Source organism: Corythoichthys intestinalis, chromosome 11 (assembly GCF_030265065.1).
Source record: "Corythoichthys intestinalis isolate RoL2023-P3 chromosome 11, ASM3026506v1, whole genome shotgun sequence".
Classification (NCBI taxonomy): Eukaryota; Metazoa; Chordata; class Actinopteri; order Syngnathiformes; family Syngnathidae; genus Corythoichthys; species Corythoichthys intestinalis.
Window position 1 is genome coordinate 19,886,514 of NC_080405.1, and position 25,834 is coordinate 19,912,347.

The 25,834-nt window shown below is 38.7% G+C and overlaps 1 protein-coding gene across 1 annotated transcript in view; it reads left to right on the top strand.

Annotated features, from left to right (window-relative positions):
• The window catches only part of ehd1a (EH-domain containing 1a), a 31,140-nt gene extending 10,508 nt beyond the window's left edge, over nucleotides 1-20,632 (top strand). Inside the window, exons 2-6 of the mRNA XM_057849699.1 lie at nucleotides 901-998; nucleotides 9,434-9,675; nucleotides 13,391-13,561; nucleotides 14,542-14,706; nucleotides 19,024-20,632. Of these exons, the coding sequence (XP_057705682.1) occupies nucleotides 901-998; nucleotides 9,434-9,675; nucleotides 13,391-13,561; nucleotides 14,542-14,706; nucleotides 19,024-19,557 (1,210 nt within the window). The 3' untranslated portion in view covers nucleotides 19,558-20,632. The remainder of the gene's footprint in view (nucleotides 1-900; nucleotides 999-9,433; nucleotides 9,676-13,390; nucleotides 13,562-14,541; nucleotides 14,707-19,023) is intronic.
• Nucleotides 20,633-25,834: the final 5,202 nt, after the last annotated feature.

The window sequence follows — 25,834 nt, forward strand, 5'->3', positions numbered from 1 at the left end:
TATACAGTACATGTGATATCTACCATGTCTACCATATCTACCATAACATGCGGGCGTAGTTTGTCCAACTATCGGCTACAACATGTATTATTGGAGCTACCTAGCATCGCGTCTGCTCGGCGTCACAACTTTCTTGCCTCCTCCCCGCTCCTGCTTTTCGACCAATATAGTAACGCATAGTAACGCATGCCTTTCCGTCCTCAGTAACGGTAACGGCGTTGCCAAGATGAGATAAGTAATTATTTAGATTACCCACTACTGAAAAAAATAACGCCGTTATTAACAACACTGGTCCTAAGGGTTCATTAAAAACAATTGTGTATTAATGAATTATAAAACTATTACTTATAAACACTTCATTACACCATTAATCATTGAAAAGATCATTCCATTTCCATTATGTGTTATTTTTTTTCAGCTGGTGCGTTAAGTCCTCCCAGTGATTTTTTTTTTCCCCCCCAAATGCAACAAATACATGACTGCATTTGTTCAAAGTCTGCCACGCCATGTAATTTTTTACAAATATTGTATAATACCTGCATTGAGACTCGTGTCAAATTATGTAGTAGCTCACAACACAGTCAGACAACAGCCTTAGATAAATTATATTCTCTTTTCGTCCAAGTACGGTTCCATAATACATTCCAATACTTTCCACTTAGTTGAACCCATTTCAAACAGCAGTTTATTTTAACAGTCAGGTGTTCCATTCATGTTAAGAGTTTGAACACGAGTTATTTAAAGCTCCATTATTGTCTGTTTACTTTTCAAATTGTGTACACACTGACCATTTTTTCCTTAAACCTCTTCTGCCCCACCTTATACTCTATTTCCACTCTCTCCTTCCTTCACTTCTTCCTCTCTTATTGCTTATACTTTGTGCCTCCACCTTCTTTACAGGTTCATGTGTGCCCAACTGCCCAACCCGGTCCTGGAGAGCATCAGCATCATAGACACTCCCGGAATCCTGTCGGGAGAAAAGCAGAGGATCAGTCGAGGTTTGGCCAATTCGCACCACGCCCTACTCGCCAAGTCCCACAAATACAACATGCATTCAGAAAAACCAAACAGGAAGTTCAAATATGAAAATATAACAAAAATATGCGCTGTCTCTTAAACCAGTTTGTGTTTTTATTCAGTTTGTCAGCTTGTAAAACTGTTCCCTTATTGCTCTCCTCTATTCAGGCCCTCAGGGCTTAAAACCTAACTAAACGGGTCATGTAAATCTGCAAAATGCCGACATCATTTCCTGTCTCTACCATTCAGTTTTCTCATATCAAGACCGCACACTCCTTCCGCCCCGCTTTTCTTTCAACTCATCTTAATGACACCTTACTCAACATGCATAACTGACTTTATTCAGTCACTTCACAGGTGTGTGTTCTTAAGTAGCCTTCTCAATTCCCCCTCAAATCCCGTTACCCCAATTAAAGCTCTAAAACGGTCCGAAATGAAGTAAATAAGGCCCTTGACCGCTACATGAGGAAATGTGGTTCATCCGTTTTTATTCACTATTCACACGCTGCACTCTCACTTCAAAAATGCAACATGCACAGTTTTCATGTGACTTAAGATGACTCGCAAAAACATCTTCCTTTTTCTGCACGATACAAGAGGAAGTGTACTTATAACGATAGATGACTATTGTGATCCAAGAGAAGGAAGTGGAGTAAATTGGGACATTTTAAGTTTCCTCAAGATGGTCTGCATCATGCGTGCATTTCTCAGTGTGCTGATATGCAATCTGCTTTTTATTGAGTCCAGTATTCCCATAAGACGTAGCACAGGGAAAAAAAACAGCTGGAATGAATCGAGGGTTTCAGCCAGGAGACATTTAAAATGTTCAAATAGAATCAACAAAAAATAGACTATATTACCACGCGAAGTGTAAATTTACATAGTAGATCAAGGTTTTTGTGATAATGATTGACGTGACTTTGCCGCTAACAAGAGAAATACCTTTTATTCCTCGCCCCTGCCCTGCACCATTTAGATTGCGTGTACTGTACACTAATACACGCGTGCAACAGTTTGTCCTGTTTGTGTATAAACACTGATATAATAGTGTACGCTACTGTATCATATACAAACAAGAGCGTATAGACTTTAAACATTCATTGCAGATATTAGGCTCCAGACTACAGGACGCGCATTCCACCACTTTCCCCTCCCATCGTTGTAGACGTTTCCTTTTAATAAGTTTTTGCACAAATTTATAATTACAATATATCTGAATTTCTAAACTGAAGCTGAAATAAACTAATAAATAACAAAAATTGAATTAAAATACTTGAATAGTTGAAATATAAAGGTAACTGAGTGACATCACTTGAAATTGTTTGATTTGAAACTGCAATGAAATCTGAATAATTTGAAATTTTTAATTCACCTTTACGATAAATTCGACTCCCTTTAATTTTCACATTCAGGTCTCATGATATAAAATCAGTTTGAAAACTACAAATTCAAATTGTAAAATTCAGATTCAAATTTTTGTGACATATACTGTCCAGGCCAAAAGTTTGGACACACCTTTTTATTCGTGCTTTTTTTTTTTTTTTTCATGAATATTTACATTGTAAATCCTCACTGAAGGTAACAAAACTATGAATGAACATGTGTGGAATTATGTACAGTGGGGCAAATAAGTATTTAGTCAACCACCAATGGTGCAAGTTCTCCCACTTGAAAATATTAGAGAGGCCTGTAATTGTCAACATGGGTAAACCTCAACAATGAGAGACAGAATGTGGAAAAAAAAAAAAAACAGAAAATCACATTGTTTGATTTTTAAATAATTTATTTCCAAATTTGAGTGGAAAATAAGTATTTGGTCACCTACAAACAAGCAAGATTTCTGGCTGTCAAAGAGGTCTTAACTTCTTCTAACGAGGCTCCACTTGTTACCTGTATTAATTGCACCTGTTTTAACTCGTTATCGGTATAAAAGACACCTGTCCACAACTCAGTCAGTCACACTCCAAACTCCACTATGGCCAAGACCAAAGAGCTGTTGAAGGACACCAGAGACAAAATTGTAGACCTGCACCAGGCTGGGAAGACTGAATCTGCAATAGGTAAAACGCTCGGCATAAAGAAATCAACCGTGGGAGCAATTATTAGAAAATGGAAGACATACAAGACCACTGATAATCTCCCTCGATCCGGGGCTCCATGCAGAATCTCACCCCGTGGCGTTAAAATGATAACAAGAACGGTGAGCAAAAATCCCAGAACCACACAGGGGGGACCTAGTGAATGACCTACAAAGAGCTGGGCCCACAGTAACAAAGGCTACTATCAGTAACACAATGCGCCGCCAGGGACTCAAATCCTGCCCTGCCAGACGTGTCCCCCTGCTGAAGCCAGTACACGTCCAGGCCCGTCTGCGGTTCGCTAGAGAGCATTTGAATGCTCCAGAAGATGACTGAGAGAATGTGTTATGGTCAGATGAAACCAAAATAGAACTTTATGGTAGAAACACAGGTTCTCGTGTTTGGAGGTGAAAGAATACTGAATTGCATCCAAAGAACACCATACCCACTGTGAAGCATGGGGGTGGAAACATCATGCTTTGGGGCTGGTTTTCTGCAAAGGGACCAGGACGACTGATCTATGTAAAGGAAAGAATGAATGGGGCCATGTATCAAGAGATTTTGAGTGGAAAATCTCCTTCCATCAGCAAGGGCTTTGAAGGTGAGACGTGGCTGGGTCTTTCAGCATGACAATGATCCCAAACACACAGCCAGGGCAACAAAGGAGTTGCTTTGTAAGAAGCATTTCAAGGTCTTGGAGTGGCCTAGCCAGTCTCCAGATCTCAACCCCATAGAAAATCTGTGGAGGGAGTTGAAAGTCCGTGTTGCCCAATGACAGCCCCAAAACATCACTGCTCTAGAGGAGATCTGCATGGAGGAATGGGCCAAAATACCAGCAACAGTGTGTTAAAAGCTTGTGAAGACTTATAGAAAACGTTTTGGCCTCCGTTATTGCCAACAAAGGGTACATAACAAAGTATTGAGATGAACTTTTGGTATTGACCAAATACTTATTTTCCGCAATGTTTTTCAAATAAATTCTTTAAATGTCAAACAGTGTGCTTTTCTGTTTTTTCTCTCCACATTCTGTCCCTCATGGTTGAGGTTTACCCATGTTGACAATTACAGGCCTCTCTAATATTTTCAAGTGGGATAACTTGCACACTTAGTGGTTGACTAAATACTTATTTGCCCCACTGTACTTAGCCAAAAAAAGAGGCTAAGACATGGAAAGAAATTTCTGAGCGAATAGGCTGTTCCCTGAGTGCTGTATCAAGGCACCTCAGTGGGAAGTCTGTGGGAAGGAAAAAGTGTGGCAGAAAACGCTGCACAACCAGAAGAGATGACCGCACCCTGAGAAAGATTGTGGAGAAGGGCCAATTCCAGACCTTGGGGGACCTGCAGAAACAGTGGACTGAGTCTGGTATAGAAACATCCAGAGTCACCGTGCACAGGCATGTGCTGGAAATGGGGTGCCGCATTCCCCAGGTCAAGCCACTTTTGAACCTGAAACAGCGGCAGAAGCGCCTGACCTAGGCTACAGAGAAGCAGCAAAGTACTTTTTTTCAGATGAAAGCAAATTTTGCTTGTCATTTGGAAATCAAGGTGCCAGAGTGTGGAGGAAGACTGGGGAGAAGGAAATGCCAAAATGCCTGAAGTCCAGTGTCAAGTACCCACAGTCAGTGATGTTCTGGGCTCTGGGGTGCCATGTCAGCTGCTGGTATTGGTCTACTGTGTTTTATGAAGGGCAGGGTCAATGCAGCTAGCTATCAGGAGATTTTGGAGCACTTTGTGCTTCCATCTGCTGAAAAGCTTTATGGAGATGAAGATTTCATTTTTCAGCACGGCCTGGCACCTGCTCACAGTGCCAAAACCACTGGTAAATGGTTTACTGACCATGGCATTACTGTGCTCAATTGGCCTGCCAACTCTCCTGACCTGAACTCCATAGAGAATCTGTGGGATATTATGTAGAGGAAGTTGAGAGACACCAGACCAAACACTGTGGATGAGCTTAAGGCCGCTATCGAAGCATCCTGGGCCTCCATAACACCTCAGCAGTGCCACAGGCTGATTGCCTCCATGCCACGCCGCATTGAAGCAGTCATTTCTGCAAAAGGATTCCCGGCCAAGTATTGAGTGCATAGCTGATATAATTAATTGAAGGTTGACATTTTTTGTATTAAAAAACACTTTTTTTTTTTTTTGTATTGGTCGAATGAAATATGCTAATTTTTGAGAAGGACTAGTATATTGTCCTGTCAAAGTGACAGCTCTCTTGTACTCGAAAGACTTGAGACAGAATACTTTAAGTCCAACCAGACATCCGGTCATGACTCATTGAAAGAAGTAAAAATATGTTATAGCACAAAATTAGTTGTGTAACATTGGGCTTGTGTAACACTTTTTGTGTGTGGTCAACGAATGCGGTTTGATGAATCATATTGTGATGAAAGCAGTAATTGTGATTTCGTTTAATATTGAATGTCAAATTGATTTCAAATCTTGACTCATTCAGGAAAGAGTGGAACAACTAAACTGTTTCCAAAGTTCACCAAACCTTCCAATCAGTCTTAAAAAAAACTTTTTTTGTTTATTTTACTTAAAGTATGTAAAACAGTAGAGTGGATCCTATAGCAGGTTTTGTGAATTAGGCCAACTGAAACATTTTTTGATTAATTAATTAAAGCAGTGCCAACTATGTACTAATCTAATATGTCATTTAAAACTTTTCCTGTTTCCATTGGTAGCTACCTTGACTTAGAAGTCACCCAACTTCTAAAACTGGGGCTATGACTGCTGGATAGTAGTAGTGAACTCAAATCAGTCAGGAACAAGCAGCAGTTTGGCACAAAGTAAAACATTCTTCAAAAAAGAAGCTTTTAGCTGTTTGTTGCCACTCCCAGTCAAAGTTTACTGACAAACTAAAGATAAAACAAAGAGAATTACACGTTGCGTATTTAAAACAACATCAATTTGAATGTCTTCCAGCCAAATTCTAACACAGAATGTCATATGACACTGATGGCAACTGGAATGTTTCCAGCATGTCTCAATATGACAACTTTGCAGCGGTGAGATTGACAGATGGCCTTAATGTTCTGGAATTTGTTTTACGACACCCCCTTCATTGTCAGTTTCCACGTTCTCTCCCTATATGGAGTGCTGGGATGTGTCATGCGTGCATCCCTGCGTGTTGTCATCGCATGTCGGAGGAGCAACAGTTGTCCATGGAGTCTATGTGTGAGCCTCATGCTTGTGCAGCTGTCTCTTAGGCCTGTTTTTCCTAACACGTGTTGAAAAAATAGAGAGTGGTGAGAATGAGAAAAATGTCCTTTGCCGTTTCCCAAGAGGAAATTCAAATATGTCTAATTCCCTTCTCTCCCAATACACATGCCAGGAACACTCTTGAAAATGGGAGTTAACTTTCACTTGCCCTCATTGTCGCTCCCTCTTTTACTTTTTAATCGCCCTCTCTTATTTAATTCTCCCTCCCTCTGCCTGTCCTGTGCCACTCACTCTTCCGCCTTTTTGTGCACGTGCTCCAAAGCAGACAAAGGGAAGGAAGGAATGCATGTGCAGCAGATATGTGGTGCTGATTGCAGATTGCGCCGCAACGAGTTGAACTTGTGAAGCGATCCAATGACTCGCACTAATCAAATCCATTCTGTTATCCCTCCCGCCCTCTGCTCATGGAGAAAATTCGTGATTCAGGGGAACTACTGAGGTCGTACATAATCCATTCTGGAATGCTGCTCAAGCTCTTCAATCATTTGTATTTTAGGTCAAACATGAAATGATTGAAATACAAAAAATATCTTTTTACACTCAAACTACAGTGATTATTAAACTGAATATAGAGTCAATATGTTTTAAATAGGGGTGTAACGATACATTGATTTGAATTGATACATCGCCTGTTTAAGCAATGACCGTATGAAATCAATCAAAACACAAGTTGATTTATACAATTTTTTTGGGATATGCAGTCTTCTTAAGAGATCGATACATTAACTATTTAAGCAAAGATCCAATCAAATCGATCAAAATACAAAAAGTAGATTTACATCGTCATTTCTTTTTTTTTTTTTTTTTTTTCTTAAGAGCTACAGTTTTGGTAAAAAGAATGGTGTTCATACAAATGTTTCATTTTAAACTAAATTGTCAACATAAAAACTACTTTGTATATTTTTGGCTTTCGGTTGAATTTACCTACTAGTCTTAAATGTGGGCATGTGATATCATATTGAACCAATCACATGCCCTAATCATTGCAGACTTTGTAATAATTGGAAAATATTGCTTTTTATTGAATTGTAATGTACTGTATTATCCAACGAATCAATATTGTAACATCATGATTGTTGAGTTGCAGCTTTGATTTTTTTTTTTTTTTTTTTTCATTCTTTAGTGCCAAGCAACTGTTAAAATAAGTAATATTAAGTGCTTGGAATTATTTTTCTTTGCATTTCAAATATATGGTTACCTACCATTAACCCGCTGTCAAACTGCCAACATCATAAAACTTTTACAAATGAACTTTGTTTAAGTAACAATTTATAATTCCTGTCATACAAATATAAAGGCAAATTCACCACTGTATACTAGAACAAATTCAAATGAAATAAAACGGACCACCTCGCTCCCTAAACGTCTAATCGGACCAGAGACATACTGTAAGTGTTTGCAGCCTAGTTACCTCCTAGATTGACTACTGCAACTCACTGCTCTTTGGTCTCCCTTATAAATACCTCCAGAAACTGCAGCTCCACCAAAACTCCGCAGTACGCCGAATCACAGGAACCCAAACCACATACCACATCCTCCGTCAACTTCATTGGCTGCCTGTTAAATAAAGAGTTAATTACCAAATATTCATCACTTTCAAAATGATTCACGGCCTGGCCACACCATGCATATCTGACCTCATTCGCATTAACACTCCTCCCCACCCTCTTCTACTCTTCACCTCTTTGTCCCCCGTATCCATCTTAGCCATTCTGCCCCTCGACTCTAAAACGCTCTACCATCTGATCTTTGTAATCCAACTTCTTTCCCACTTTTCAAATCCAGACTCAAAACATATCTGTTTAAACTATCATATCCATCCTGATCCTTTGTTGTTTTGTGTTATGATTTTTTTACTGCTATTTTGATTTACGCCCACCTTTTAATCGTTTTTATTTACTTCATTTTTATCTGTTGTATACTTAGTTGTAAAGAGAAAAGCGCTTTGAAATAAAATGTATTATTTTATTATAACCACACCAAAAGAGCACGCATGTACGCTACTGGCTAACTCGGAACCTAGAGGCAACAAGAAGTCCACAATGAATTATTCAAATTGCCTGCCATTGACAACAATATATGTCCAATTCATGACAACTGAGAGGAATGGCTTTGAATACTCTTCTTGCAATACCATTGACGGTGTTGGTAAGGATTTATAAAACAGTATTGCAACTTCATGAACAATGTGCTTTCGCAATACATGAGTGTCTTGATAGAATGTTTATGAATTTGAAGCTAGTTTTTCTTGTGTCTTCTTCCTTTGTGAGTTGCGACAACTGGGCCTCTCACCTTTCAAGGAAAAAAAAAAAAAAAAACCTGTCACTTGCCGGTTGCGCACACACCCACAGCCACTGTTGCTCCAACGTCATCTGGTGCTGCATTCAACGCAGTTAGATAGTGGAGAGTTACACTTGTAAAGGTCAAATAAACCCTTGCGTGCACCCACAATTCATTAATGTCGATTAGGGTGGCAAGCCTGTCAAGTGGCATTTTCCACTCTATGCTACTCCACTAAAGCCATCCCTATAATACACTGACCAAATTTCATTCTGCTATGTCCTCGAATAACAGAGGAGTAGACATTTTACTTTTGTGTCCTCACCAAGAAGAAGAACAACAACAAAGCAAGTGAGATCTAGAGCCCTCCCTCCGGGCACTCAGCCAAAAAGTAAAACAACTTGTATTATGAAGCTACCTAAAAGATGCATAACAAATAATGTAGCAGAAAATTATATGAGGAGCGTCTCGCTTTATTTTTGAAGATTAAATTGGAAAAAGAGTTCAAATCCTTGCTCCAAACTGGATTTCCAATGTACATGTATAAATACATACTCGGATGTATGGGCCTGAGAAATGCTTTAAATTTTCTTTGGGAAGAACATTTGAACTCAAGTTTTGAGGTAATGAAACTTCTGAATTTCAAAACCCATGAGCAAAACACAAAATCAAGGTTATGTTATTTCCCTCTAACATGTGGATGTGAAAACACATGCTGGCTTACTATTTTGTGTATGTGAACAAAGTGTCTTTCTGTGTCTCACATACACATGCACTGCAAGGCATGCAAAATAAATGCGTGTGTGACCTCCTATGGTTGGTGCCCGCAGGGTACGACTTTGCCGCCGTGTTGGAGTGGTTCGCGGAGCGCGTGGACCGAATCATCCTCTTGTTTGACGCCCACAAGCTCGACATCTCTGATGAGTTCTCCGAGGTCATCCGCGCGCTCAAGAACCACGAGGATAAAATGCGCGTGGTCCTGAACAAAGCCGACCAGATCAGCACCCAGCAGCTGATGAGGGTTTACGGGGCGCTGATGTGGTCCCTTGGAAAAATCATCAACACACCAGAGGTACACGTATCCATTTTTGCACTTAATATGAGTCGTTTGTGGTTTTCTTTTTTCTGTTTTCTCTGCTGGTCATGCATCAAAAACTAGGCACTCAATTCAGAATTCAACATGTGAAGAAGCACAAAGGGATGCACAGATTCTCATACATTCTTACTTTTGTTTGAACTAGAAAGAAAAATAAAATGATAGAAACAAGGTGATATCATTCTACCAGTCTGGCGTTCTCAAGAATCGGTCCTCTTTTTTTGGGCAAGTACAGTGGTACCTCTACTTCTGAAATTAATTTGTTCTGGAAATAGTTTCGTAACTTGAAAATTCTGTAAGTAGTGAGACGGTTTACATGTAAATGTGCTAATCCGTTCAAAGTCCCCCAAAATTTGGACATAAATCGTTTATAATGCATAAAAATGCATCAAAACATGGAACAAATACATGTTACAATTTAATTTTTGCACAATAAACATAAAATATTTGTGCATAATGTAAAAAACTAAGACTAGCGTAAGGAAAAAACGTTAATACCCAATGAAAAGCTGTCAGAATACGAGGGGTGCATGAAGAGGATGCTGGGATACACACATACACATAGAGTATGGGTCTCTCATAGCCAATTGGATGCCAGGAATGCAAGGCAACAGCCAATGGCAGGGCAGCTATCAGTATGCTATGTTCAGTAAACTCTTGGAGCTCCGAGTGCCAGCCATACTATATTTTTGCCTTTTGTATCCTGAAATTTCTTAACACGAGGCAATATTTTCCCATTGAGGATTGTATTAACTTGAAAATTCTGTATGTAGAGACGTTTGTAAGTAGAGGTACCACTGTACTCTAACACGAATACTTAAATTCAGACTGAATTGGGTCCATTGAGTATGAATGTGAAATTTTAGTTTCAAAATGAAGTCCTACTGGGTTTTTTGGCTTCTTTTGTTTGTTTGTTTGTTTGTTTGTTTTTGAATGGTTATCATACAACACTTATTCCAAAAGAATACGAAGTGTGTAATGAACACAAGTAACGACATTTAAAAGACTCCCAGTGTCACCACACGTGGCGTCACACTGTATTTTTAGGTCAACTCTTCTGCTTTCGTTATTCATAGGTGTTTAATTGTGCAAGATGGTTTTTGCATGTGACTAATATATATACAGGGTGTCCCAAAATGTTAATACTCTTTAGCATTTGGTAACCAAATTGTCTATGGATTTATTTGTAGATTAAACCCATTGAATCAATGATGGCGACTAGACTAGAATAAACTACAGTAAAGAAAGAAAATTTGTTTTCAAATGTATGAAAATGCAGTTCAAGTGTGAGCATGTCATGTTCCCAGCTGCAAAATGGTGTATACATCTTTTTTGGGAAACCCTGTATGTGTATGTATGTATGTGCATACTGTATATATATTAGTATATTTGTGTGTGCGTGTGTGTGTGTGTGTGTATATATGTGTGTATAAATATATATATAGAGCGGAAAACACTCTGGTGACTTGAAGTTGCGCTCTGAGACCCCCAATTTGGCCAAATTTCACAATTTTCCTATATGCATGTGTGATACATCATTGGAAAGCTTAAAATTTCAATTTTCTGGAGGACGAACATTTTTGAACAGCCCATTAAAAAATAAATAAATGAATAAATTAAACGGCAAAACCCTAACTGGAGGTGAGAGCATGAGCGCATAATTAAAGACGCCATGATTTTAACGAGATATTATCGTGTACTTACTCTTTTCAATTCCAAAAACTCCATGTAGCATGTATCACCGAGTGTCAAGAGACATCTGTGAATGGCCACAGCTGGATTTTGGGGGGATTTTATGGGTGAAACATGGTCATATAACAGAACAGAAATCGCAGACATCAAGGAGTGGTTGAGATTGTCTTTTTCATTATTTACCCTTTTTAAAAGTTTTTTTTTCAATATTTCTTTGTTTGTATCGATTAGTTATCTAAAATATTGGGGGAAATGCAACAGTAACAAAAAAAAAAAAAAAATACAATTAAGCGATAGTTATGAGGTAGATATTCATGACTTATTTACAGTTTTTTTTTTCATTGTGACGTAATTTGTTTAAAAGTTTAAAATATGTGAGTGACAATTTTTTTTTTTTTTTTTTTTTAACTAAATATTAGACTTCAATTAATGATTCTAAGCCAAAAATGACAGACATTACGAATAATAAATATATTACTTACCTTCTTTTATGGCTGGGTTGAAACAAAAGCGGTTGTGCGATGTCTGTAAACGGGGGTCCCCAGGGTAAACCGGACAAATTAGAAATAGTTTGAGGGCTTAATGCACCATGAAACTGCAATGGGAGCATATAGACATATTGTTCTATAAAACACAACAGTATGTTTGGCTTAAAATACAGCAGTTTATTTTAAAGAGGGTTGCAAGAGCAGAAACTGCTTTTTCAGCCTTGTCTGTGTTTTCCGCCATGTATATGTGTATGTATATGTATATATATATATATATATATATATATATATATGTGTATATTATACTGAAATACTTTGAGCCGCTGGTTTGAAAATTGGTTGGTTAATTAAATATCACTCCTTCAACATTTGATTTGATACAGTAAGTTATTGCTGGCTATACAAAAAAAGGAACGAGTGCTTATAATTACCTCTACAATAGCTACAGAAATATAACCAAGTTGCTGTATTTTAATTGGCGTTCTAAAGTATTTTAATAAATGGATTCTGTTCATTTAATTTACTTGATTTCAAAAGAAATTTTAAATTATATACTTCACTAGTGCCAGTAATGGTGAGTAGGACTGTAATAACACTGACATTCAGTAAATTTACTCCCAGCCGTACTTATTTATTCATTCCCTTTACATTCCTTTTTATTTACATACTGTACTAGTACATCTATGCAACATACAATATATTTATACAATTCTTCTTGGCATAACTCCTAACTCTTAAAGTTTGCCAGCAAATATTTTGAGATTGTGTGTATTGTTTTAAAGTTGAGATCTCAAATGGTAATTCTTGAAAAATTTTTTTTTAATGTTTTCTGGTAGTTTGCCGTTTCTGACATTCATTGGACCGTTTGCTAGCATACAATATCTGTAAAGTTGAATAGATTCTAGACTGAAAAAGTGTTCATCAGCTGTACTATTTGATGAATGATCCTTACTCTTTCTGTGCATAGGGTGATCAATGACTAACGTTATTAACATGTCAGATGGAAGGTCAACCAGATTGTGTCTGATTGCTTTCCACTGTGGCTCCGTTCATGGTCATTGGAATGTCGCTCATATAGTTTTAAAGACTGACAAAAACCTCATTTTTGTGAATACACGGTAGTTTAATCATGGCTGTTTTTTTATGCCAAAAGTGAAACAGGGTTTGAAAACGAGAGTGTGTGTGCTACATCAGATCATGTGATTTTCTTTTTTTTTTCTCGCCACTGAGCTAATGTTTGATCTCGGGCTGAAAGTCATAAACCAATCCCAGAGAAACCAAAGGCTCATGTGGACAATTATTCACTGACTTTGCAGTCTGTAAGAATGCAAAATGAAGGACATGAAGTGTCTCACTGTCTGCATTCTGTCTTTACCTTTTACATAACTGTTTACATTTCACAAATGCACTTTGGTATCTGTTTATTCTTTCAACCCACATTGCTATGTCAGCACCGCCATTGATGCGGGTGAAGCCTGCTCATGTCTTGACGCGTTCCCCCTTCTTCCCAGGTGGTACGTGTGTACATCGGGTCGTTTTGGGCTCAACCCCTGCTGGTGCCAGACAACAGGAAGTTGTTTGAGGCCGAGGAGCAGGACCTCTTCGCGGACATTCAGTCCTTGCCCCGCAACGCCGCTTTACGAAAACTCAATGACCTCATCAAGCGAGCACGTCTAGCAAAGGTTGATCCTTTTTAATTGTTGTAGTAGATTACTTTACAACCCCTAGCAAAAAGTATGGAATCACCAGTCTCAGACGAGCACTCACTCAGACAATTTATCTTGTAGAACAAACTCGGATAAAAAGCTTGAAAAAAAGAATGAATTTATTCAAAAGTGCAACTCTTTAACATTCAGAAACACTAAAAGAAAGAAAAAACATTGTGGTGGTCAGTAAATGTTACTTTTATAGAGCAAGTGCAGGGAAATATATATGGAATCACTCCATTCTGAGGAAAAAAATATGGAATCATGAGAAAAAAACAAATAAATAACAATTTAAAACACATCTCTAGTATTTTGTAGCACCACATCTGGCTTTTAGGACCGCTTGCAGTCTCTGAGGCATGGACTTGATGAGTATTCTTCATCAATTTGGTGCCAACTCTCTTTGATTGCAGTTGGCAGATCATCCTTGCAGGTCGGAGCCTTGCTGTGGACCATTTTTTTCCATTTCCACCATAGGTTTTCAATAGGGTTGAGATCTGGGCTATTTGCAGGCCATGACATTGATTGGATGAGTCTTTCTCCAAGTAACGCTTTAACAGTTTTAGCTCTGTGGCATGATGCATTGTCATCTTGGAAAATGACATATTTTCAATTGAAGGGATAAGAAAGCTGTCTAAAATTTCAATGTAAACATGTGCATTTATTGAAGATTTAATCACAGCAATCTCCCCAGTGCCTTTACATGACATGCAACCCTATATCATCAAGGACTGATGGAATTTTAACGTTTTCTTCATGCAATCATCTTTGTAAATCTCACCGGAACGGCACCAAACAAAAATTCCAGCATCATCACCTTGTCCAATGCAGATTCTTGACTCTTCCATACTTTTTGCTAGGGGTTGTAGAGTTGTACCTAAATGTTATGTCCATTGTGTGTTACTTTTTTTTTTTTACCACACTGGCGCATGGATGACCTTTGAATCATATTTTAGGTGCACGCATACATTATCTGCTCGCTGAAAAAGGAGATGCCCAGCGTGTTTGGAAAGGACTCGAAAAAGAAAGAACTGATTGCCAACTTAGGGGAGATTTACTTGAAGGTGGAAAAGGAGCACCAGATTTCACCTGGAGACTTCCCCAACCTTGCTAAGATGCAGGTAAGGACAAGATTGGTAGTAGAGGTTGACCGATATGTTTTTTTCAGGACCGGTACCGTTTGTTAGTAGTTAGAGGGGCCGATAACGGATTTTTGGAGCTGATATTCATTTGCAGTAAAAGTGTTTAAAAAAAAAAAAAAAATTGGCAAAATATTTTTTTTAATAATGCAAAAAGCATGTTTATTGAGTCACACAAATAGAAAATAATATCTCCAGAAGTGCCTGAATTTCCTAGACTCAAAAACATCTCTTATAAAGTTCAATAAAAGGTTAAATAAATAGCTTTCTCAAATTTTTCTACATAAAAGAAAGCCTCGATGACCTTGTGTTAGTATCCTTGAGCAAGATACTAAACCCCACATTGCTCCTGGTGCTGCTTCACCAGTAGGTAGATGAGGATATAGTGTGAAGCGCTTTGAAGGCCTTAAAAAGGTATAAGTGTATCTCCATTTACCATTAAACCAATCAGAGGACAGGGTGAATACTAGTGCAGGAGACAACCGGAAAAAGAGGCGCGGCTGCATCTGAGCCGAAATAACAGTTTTAAATGTATTTTTTGCATATCGGCCGGTCGGAATAAAAAAAGGCCAATACCGATATACGTCAAGTTTTCAAATATCGGCGCCGATAATCGGTCTATCTCAAATTGGTAGGCTGCCGTCCAGATCAATTTGAGCAGAGGTTTAGAATAAGTGCCCCCCAAGGACAACATTGACTCATAGGCTTTGATTTTGATTTGGAGAGGCTGGCAGTGATCAATGGCTGCCAGCCCCCGCCCAGTTTAAACGCATTGGACTTTGAGCACAATTGCACTAAAACTTGAGCATTCATTGCCAGTCGTCTCAGTTCAAATCAATTTGACGTCTAATTTCATCAATGGCAGGCAATGAGTTAAAATATGTCAATGTGACCTTTAACTATTTATAGGGCAAGTGGGTGATTCTGCATGCATGAAAGCCATGCATTATGGTAATGAAGGACATTTACCAACACTTGATTAAAATAGCAGAATAATATGATGACTCAGTATTTTTTTTATCAACAGTTTGAGCTCCTTAATATTTTATTTACAGTAAAGTAATTGATTAATGTCTAAAAACATGTAGTATTCGCGTTATGGTGATGATCACCTATGGTGGGGAAGTAGGCATGTGTAAACATAGCATAACAACTCTTAACAATATCAAAAAAAAGCCAAATAATCTTAACTTGTAGCCATGTTTTTTTGCCTTGTTTGTGGTGCATTTCGGGTCAGAATAACTTTGTTTAAAAAATAAAATAAAATAAAAATAAAAACATTGTGATTATGACAATACCATGAACTCAGTGCAACAATAATGAAAGCTGCATGCTTGGACACTAGATTTTCCTTAAATATTTTTTATACAAAATAAGAAATCAATATGGCTTTGGTTTATCATAATCTTCTAAATTATATAATAAATTTACATATATATTTATATATACACAGTATATACAGTGGGGCAAATAAGAATTTAGTCAACCACCAATTGTGCAAGTTCTACTTGAAAAGATTAGAGAGGCCTGTAATTGTCAACATGGGTAAACCTCAACCATGAGAGACAGAATGTGGGGAAAAAAAACAGAAAATCACATTGTTTGATTTTTAAAGAATTTATTTCCAAATTTGAGTGGAAAATAAGTATTTGGTCACCTACAAACAAGCAAGATTTCTGGCTGTCAAAGAGGTCTTACTTCTTCTAACGAGGCTCCACTCGTTACCTGTATTAATGGCACCTGTTTTAACTTATTATCGGTATAAAAGACACCTGTCCACAACTCAGTCAGTCACACTCCAAACTCCTCTATGGCCAAGACCAAAGAGCTGTCGAAGGACACTAGAGACAAAATTGTAGACCTGCACCAGGCTGGGAAGACTGAATCTGCAATAGGTAAAACGCTTGGTGTAAAGAAATCAACTGTGGGAGCAATTATTAGAAAATGGAAGACATACAAGACCACTGATAATCTCCCTCGATCTGGGGCTCCATGCAAGATCTCACCCCGTGGTGTCAAAATGATAACAAGAACGGTGAGCAAAAATCCCAGAACCACACGGGGGGACCTAGTGAATGACCTACAGAGAGCTGGGACCACAGTAACAAAGGCTACTATCAGTAACACAATGCGCCGCCAGGGACTCAAATCCTGCACTGCCAGGCGTGTCCCCCTGCTGAAGAAAGTACACGTCCAGGCCCGTCTGCGGTTCGCTAGAGAGAATTTGGATGATCCAGAAGAGGACTGGGAGAATGTGTTATGGTCAGATGAAACCAAAATAGAAGTTATTGGTAGAAACACAGGTTCTCGTGTTTGGAGGAAAAAGAATACTGAAGGGCACCATACCCACTGTGAAGCATGGGGGTGGAAACATCATGCTTTGGTGCTGTTTTTCTGCAAAGACACCAGGACAACTGATCTGTGTAAAGTATAGAACGAATGGGGCCATGTATCGAGAGATTTTGAGTGGAAATCTGCTTCCATCAGCAAGGGCATTGAAGGCCTTCCATCAGCAAGGGCATTGAAGATGAGACGTGGCTGGGTCTTTCAGCATGACAATGATCCCAAACACACAGCCAAGGCAACAAAGGAGTGGCTTCGTAAGAAGCATTTCAAGGTCCAGGAGTGGCCTAGCCAGTCTCCAGATCTCAACCCCATAGAAAATCCCCGTGTTGGTCCGTGTTGCCCAACGACAGCCCCAAAACATCACTGCTCTAGAGGACATCTGCATGGAGGAATGGGCCAAAATACCAGCAACAGTGTGTGAAAAGCTTGTGAAGAGTTACAGAAAACGTATAGCCTCCGTTATTGCCAACAAAGGGTACATAACAAAGTATTGAGATGATCTTTTGGTATTGACCAAATACTTATTTTCCACCATGATTTGCAAATAAATTCTTTAAAAATCAAACAATGTGATTTTCTGTTTTTTTTCCCCCCACATTTGGTCTCTCACGGTTGAGGTTTACCCATGTTGACAATTACAGGCCTGTCTAATATTTTCAAGTAGGAGAACTTGCACAATTAGTGGTTGCCTAAATACTTATTTGCCCCACTGTATCGATAACCTATTAGGATACAAAGTATCACGATATACCACCCAGGGGTCGCGTTAACCGAATATTTTCTGTCGTTGACTGGTTTTTAAAAACGGTGACGGAAAAAATTGAAGTCCATCTGTCATTTTGACAGGTTGCAATTCACACCCCAGACCACAGGGTGGCGAGTGAGCATATTAATTAGCTATTGTCTCTCTTAATGCATGACGTCGTTGGCCTTACTCGGAAAAATGTCAAGGCAACTGAGCGTTTGCCTGGCACGGCCAGACTGTTCTCCCTGTATTTTTCAAACACTGAGAGAAAAGTCTGGGACACAGCCTCTCGAGTAGGTACAAAATCAATCGACAAATCAGATTTGTTTATTTGCGTGACGTGTTCTTCATGAGCAACGTCACTCTTGCGCACCGAAAGTGGTCTCTACAAGAACACGGATGGCGAACGGGAGAGCCGAGAATATGTTCCAATCCGCGGTAAATTCAGTTTTAAATGAGCTAAAACACATCAACACGAGTCATTGACAACAGTCTGTCACGCGCTAGCCATGTTGAATAAACTCTGCTCTCCTCGTATGTTTACTTCCGCGCGCAAGTCCCACGTCCTGCCCTCGTCGCTTTGCTAACGGCGCGTCTGCTCGTCGCTGATTGGTGCACTCCGCTGTCTGTTTGCCTCTTGTTAAGCTTGTTCGGACAGAATATTAATTAAAAATGAATGAAAACTAAATACTATTGAATATGTCATTATTATCATTTTAAAAATGTAAGTGACGGGTAAAAATAGATTATGACCGAATTTTTATGACACTGTCAGTCAAAATGACAGACAACGAAAAAGTCTAGCGCGACCTCTGATACCACCATTTCAATATTTTGCCTCACCCCTAGCCGTTATACTCTAACGCCATTATTAACAGCACAACATATGACCACATGTATTGTCGTGTTTAACAAATGAAAGTTGAAGGATTTCAAGTTGGGTCTTGCACTCTTTGATTTTTGAGTGTGGACACCCCTGCTCCAGAAAAGGAGCCACCGAAGGTACTCGTACCACACCTTGAGAACCGCTGTATTAGACTAAGCCAATGTATACGCTTCACCTTTCTTTCTCGACTTGCCCTCCAGGATGTGGCCGAGATTTATTTTTCCTGGTTTGCCAGGATATCCTGCTCGTACTTTGCCACTGTCATAGTTGCCACTAGGCAACCAATCTATTTACATCACCAATTCCTGTTTTCCGTCCTCAGGAGATGCTCAACGCTCAGGACTTCTCCAAGTTCGCCGCGATGAAGCCCAAGTTGCTGGAGGCGGTGGAGGACATGCTGGCCAACGACATCGCCCGCCTAATGGCCCTGGTGCGACAGGAGGAGGCGGCGCTGCCCAGCAACTCGGTCAAGGGCGGTGCCTTCGAGGGCACCATGAGCGGCCCCTTCGGCCACGGTTACGGCGAGGGGGCCGGCGAGGGCATCGACGACCTGGAGTGGGTGGTGAACCGCGATAAGCCCACGTACGACGAGATCTTTTACACGCTCTCGCCCATCAACGGCAAGGTGTCCGGCGCCTCCGCCAAGAAGGAGATGCTTAAGTCCAAACTCCCCAACACGGTCCTGGGAAAGATCTGGAAGCTGGCCGACGTGGACAGAGACGGCCTCCTCGACAACGAAGAGTTCGCTCTGGCCAACCACCTGATCAAAGTCAAGCTGGAGGGCCACGAGCTTCCCGCCACGCTGCCCAGTCACCTGGTGCCCCCTTCCAAGCGCGACACCACGCTGCAAGGGTAGAGCGTCAATTCCTGTTTGGGACTCTCCGCACACCAGAGAGAGACTGAGGGCTTGTTTTGGGGAGAAGTTATTTTCTTGTGGATGAGGGGATAAATATTGTGTTATAAATGCAGCTTTGGGAGAAAAAAAATTGAGAGACTGACTACACGTGAGCTTTTGGTATTTTCACCAATTTTGCTTTTCTCCGAATAAAAGCGCTCAATCAGTGGTTCTCAAGCTTTTTACACCATGTACCACATCAAAAAATACTCCGCTCTCCATAATGACACCTTATACGGTCCAGTGCTATTCATCAAAAACAGCAGATGTTTCAGTCTTATAAAGTATATTTCATTATTTATTATCATAAACCTTTGAAACGTACCGTTTGAATGTCAACACATTGCTTAAATACTGGAAAATTCTATTTAATCTTATACAGCACCCAACAATTAAATAAGAGTTGTACTCAAATGTTTTAAACCATTGTTAAAAACTGCAGACAAAGTTAAAACTCAACAGAACAGTACTTAACAAAGAACTGTGTCCGATTAATTACAAAATATAAAACATTTTTATGATTCATTCAGGTACTTCACTTTGAGAATCACTGCTCCAAATAACGATGTCTTGAATTTGGGAGTTACAGGAGTAGAAGTTTATGGAATTTAAAACCTTTACTGACGCTTGCATTGATGAAATACAAATCTGAGATATTTGATTTTTGCAGTTGTCTCAATGTTTTTTTTTTTTTTTTTTCCCAGAGCTGTACACAAAAACTAAATGGGAGAGGGCGAGGGTGGAGTAATTTTCCGCACGAGAGGACATTGCTGCTTTCTGCACCGATTCACTTGGTAGCAGGACGTTGCATGATGCGTCTGAACCTAAATTGTAAAAGATGTCTTATATTATACAGTGCAGTATATAGTCTACATTATTTGTTGATCCAAAGAAAGTTTTTTTTTTTTTTTTTTTTTCTCAATTTGGAGAGAGGAAATAAATCACTTCATCTATATTTTTGTATTTCCTAACTTCTACTCCAAATGCTTCCCTTTTTGTTATTTTGCCAGATAAATAAAAAGGAACATTTATCATTCGGCTCCTGGCTATGTAGGTTTTCTTCAACATTTGCTTAATGGAAAAGTAACAGTATTATAAGGCAACACTTTACTGTATGTGTGCAAGGTTTTACTGTATATTTGCTGCCCTCTACCGGTCGACCAAAGCAGGAGTGACGTGCAAGAGAAAACATTGCTTAAATGTTCATCTAGAATATGAAACCACAGAAAACCTGTTTGTGGACACGGTTGAGCCAACATAATCCCATGACTTTTCACTTTTCAGATGATCGTTTTACTGAATTTCTAATTAGTGGTATCACTGAATGATATAATTATGATATTTATTGTATTACAAATTCGGTCTTGCCTTGAGGTAGGAGTTTAATTTGGAACACAACCACGTTCCTATCTCAAATCACTTTCTGAACGCAGCAAATTTTTAAAAATTTTTAATAGACTTGCGCTACCATAGACTTCATAACCTATTGACATGACACGGGAAACAGGGCCAATTCGTAGGGGGCCTATTTTCAAAAACCAAAGCTGGTACCGACCTAAAACCAAAACAGGCACCTACCTTGGCCATATATGAGTCTCCATGAGCAGCGGCATCAAAAAATTCAAAGTCGTTCCCTGATAACATCCTGATTATTTTTATATAACGCGGAAAACAGACAAGACTGAAAAAGCAGTTTCTGCTCTTGCATTCCTCTTTAAAAGAAACTGCTGTATTTTAAGCCAAAACAACTGTTGTGTTTGATTGAACAATATGTCTATATGCTGCCATAGCAGATTCATGGCGCATTAAATGGTAAATGGTGTTACACTTATATAGCGCTTTTCCAACTGAACTATTTTTAATTTGTCCATCTTACCCTGGAAATCCCCCTTTACAGACGTCGCGCAACCGCTTTTCAGCCCAGCCATAAAAAGAAGGGAACTAATTATATTTCTTATTCAAAATGTCGTTTTTAGCTTAGAATCATTAATTGATGTCTAATTTTTTGTTTAAAAAAAAAAAACTACTTAAAAAAATTATTCACTCGCATATTTTAAATTTTTAAACAAATTACGTCACAATGAAAAAAAGGTTTCTGTAAAAAGTCATGGATATCTACCTCATAACTACTGCCTAATTGTATTTTTTTTTGTTTTGTTACTGTCGCATTTTCTCCGATATGTTAGATGATAAATAATCGATCCAAACAAAGAATAAAAGATTAAAATAGATAGAATAAAACGTTTAATCCTTTGATGTTATGCTTGAAAAGAACATCTCAACCACTCCTTGATGTCTGCGATTTCTGCATCGCGACCCTTGTCATATTACCATGTTTCACCTATAAAATCCCCCCAAAAATCCAACTGTGGACATTCACAGCTGTGTCTTGACACTCAGTGATCCATGCTACATGGATTTTTTTGGATCGAGTAAGTACTGGTATGTGATAATATCTCGTTAAAGTCATGGCATCTGTGATTCTGATCTCGCGTGCTCTCACATCCAGATAGGGCTTTGCTGTTAAAAAAAAAAAAAAAAAGTTAAATAATTAATTGAAAATTTTAACTTCAAGTCACCTGAGTGTTTTCCGCCATAAGTATAACACAACTTAAAATGGCTATGAAATTCTCAGATTTTACTCTAGATGCACAAAAATCCCCTATATTTTCAGGATCAATAGCAATATTTAACATATCATATAGGTTTTTGCCCAAAATACCAACTTATTTTTCTTTTATTTACTGCATGTTTTCAATAGCTAATACAGTGGGGAGAACAAGTATTTGATACAGTGCCGATTTTGCTGGTTTTCCCACTTGCAAGCCATGTAGAAGTCTGTAATTTGTATCATAAGCTCTCTTCAACTGTGAGGGACGGAATCTAATACAAAAATCCAGAAAATCAAATTGTATAATTTTTAGGGCTGTCAAACGATTAAAATTTTTAATCGAGTTAATTACAGCTTAAAAATTAATTAATCGTAATCAATCGCAATTAATCGCAATTCAAACCATCAATAAAATATGCCATATTTTTCTGTAAATTATATATACTGGACTGTCTCAGAAAATTAGAATACACAATATTCTAATTTTTTGAGATGTCTCAGGAAATTAGAATATTGTGTATTCTAATTTCCTGAGACAGTCCTGTATATATACACAGGACTGTCTCCAAAAATTAGAATATTGTGTATTCTAATTTCCTGAGACAGTCCAGTATATTCTGTAAAATAAATTGTTGGAATGGAAAGATAAGACACAAGATGGATATATACATTCAACATACGGTACATAAGGACTGTAGTGGGCATTTCACTCTACTGTCATTTAAATCTGTCTATGCTGTCCTCACTCCGAAGCGTCTACTTTTTCCAAAGCTAGACAGCTAGTGAATGACGCCTTAATAATTAGACTTCTTCCTTTTTCATCTGATTTATTAATAAAATGGCCTCAAACCATTGTCCTATTTAGACCGTCGTAAAACTACAAAATAAAAGTACACAAGCATTGCATTAGCAACAACGTTAGTTTAGCACGCTATACAGGTTCACTAAACATAAACAAAAAGCGTCTCATACAAAAAATATAACATTTCGCTTACTAACATAATATGTACATTCTTTACAACAACCATACTTACGGACAAATCTTGTCCAAGGATCATATAAGCACAACATTATCAGCCCGAGACGTCGTGCAGCCATAATGAAGAAAGAAAAGAAGAAAATAATAAACCATGTCGCAAAGCGACCACAAGAGTTCGCTGTTGGACAGCGCAAAAAGCCTTGCTGTAAAACTTACCAAAAGGCAGAATACTTTCTGAGCGGGACATGTGCGTTAATTGCTTCAAATATTTTAACGTGATTAATTTAAAAAATTAATTACCGCGCGTTAACGCGATAATTTTGACAGCCCTAATATTTTTTAATTAAATTGTTTTCTTAAATTGTTAAATTGTATTTAACGTTACAGACAAAATGTCTTACACTCATCCAGAGTCTTTAGTTTTGGCTTAAAGTAGGGCTATCAAATTTATCGCGTTAATAGCGGTAATTAATTTTTTAAAAATTAATCACGTTAAAATATTTAACGCAATTAACGCATGCGCTGCACGATCCACTCACGCATTGTCGCGTTCAATCTATAATGGCGCCGTTTTACCTATATATAGAGCTAAAAGTCAGCGTAAAATGAGTAGAGTGAATTTTGGCAGTCTTTGGAGCCTTTATTTAATTGGCTAAAGCCTAAAAATCCCTCTCTCAACAATTAAAAAATATCGTGGGAAGCAATGTGGGGAAGAAATGTAGTAGTTGATCTTTTTCCTTAACACCCTATGTTGTTTCCCAACGCAGAGAAGATATATCAATTGGTACCACTACGCACAGTCATGGTTGCACTTCCCATCATGCATTTGGGCAGAACAGTTAAATGGCTACAGTATCATTTACTGAAAGCTCAACAAATACACTAGATGGCAATATTTAGTCTCAATATACAAAGTCACATTTATCCTTTAAGAATTACAAGTCTTTCTATCCGTGGATCCCTCTCACAGAAAGAATGTTAGTAATGTAAATGCCATCTTGAGGATATATTGTCATAATAAACAAATACAGTACTTATGTACTGTATGTTGAATGTATATAGTCGTCCGAGTTTTATTTATTTTTTTCTTAATGCATTGCCAAAATGTATATGATCAGGAAAAATTATCGGGAATGATTGGAATTGAATCGGGAGCAAAAAAAAAGCAATCGGATCGGGAAATATCGGGATCGGCAGATACTCAAACTAAAACAATCGGGATCGGATCGGGAGCAAGAAAACATGATCGGAACAACCCTAACCCAAAGGCAAACATGTCTTGGGCATTCTTTCTGGTAGCTATGGGATGTGGCGGCGTTCCCTTCCCTAAACAGACGCCATCAGAGCCAAGGTTGTGTTGTGTTCCTCTTTTTTTTGACCTGATTCTAAAGTAGCACAAAACTGCCGGAATGTCCACAGTGATGTGAAGTGAGCTAAAGCATGATTTCAAGTCTCTGTGCTTGTGTTTACATAGCCACCGCTGTCTTACTGTTGAGCATATCCCTCCTATGCATTCTTTCCTATTTCCTGTCTTCTTCCGTCAGGAAGCCCCCTCACCCCCACCTGCCACCACTCCCAGGTTTCCCCTCTTCCTTCCTTTTTTGCTCTTATTTGCGGCTTCACAGCATCACCTTGTTTTCTCTCCCCTCCTGTTTTCTTTGTTCCCCTCACCTCTCGTGACTCCTGGTTCAAGCTCTAAAAAAAGCTGTGACATGGTGAACTTTGCAAACTTATGTAACTAACGATGCATTGTGCCAATTCTCAGAGCCAAGGTAAGGAATTGGCCACCTGTATGCGAACGAACATTTTGGTAAGTACAAGGGGAGACCGCACGGCCACTTGTCACCCAATAACCTCGTAATGTAAAACTCATTAATATGAGTGTGTAAACCTTCACTCTGGTGAGAATGAGACAAGGTGGACAGAATGATGAAAACACAAAACGTTAAGGCTTCTGCGAGAAAGCAATAAACGTCAGTAAAATCTTTATAGATGCATGGGCTTAATAAAAACAAATAGTAATATTTACTGTAATTTTTGCAATAGACCCTACTCACATGACGTCACAACCATGTCCCCGCGCCATATTGTCCGTCAACTCGTCACTGTTGATGCATTACCGCTACGTAAATTCCTCCTATTATGGCGTGTTTTTCTGCTCGTTAACATTAGTAATCAAATGGTGAAGGCGTGTGTGGCGGTCGGTTGCTATAACAGACAAGATAGACGGAGAGACTTGAAGTTCTACCGTATTCCGAGAGACCCGGAGAGGAGAGCGAGATGGGCTGCTGCAATTCGACGAGAAAACTGGGCTCCAAACGATTACCACAGATTATGTAGTAGTCATTTTATATCTGGTAAAATGCATTTAATATATATTTAGAGGGTTTTGGGCTGACAACCACGATTAAGATCATTGCTAGGCTAATCGCCGACGACATACACTCAGACCTTGTGAATGAACTACCTGAAAATATGTAATTATAAGGGGATAATAAGACACTTGTCATACAATTAATTTACAATTTCACAATTGAGGTCAAAAGCCAAAAAATGAATTCAACTAGGGGCAATCTGGAGTAGTGCTATCGCACTTCATATTTATTACATATTATATATGTATGTAGTGAGAGTGCTATTGCTAAACC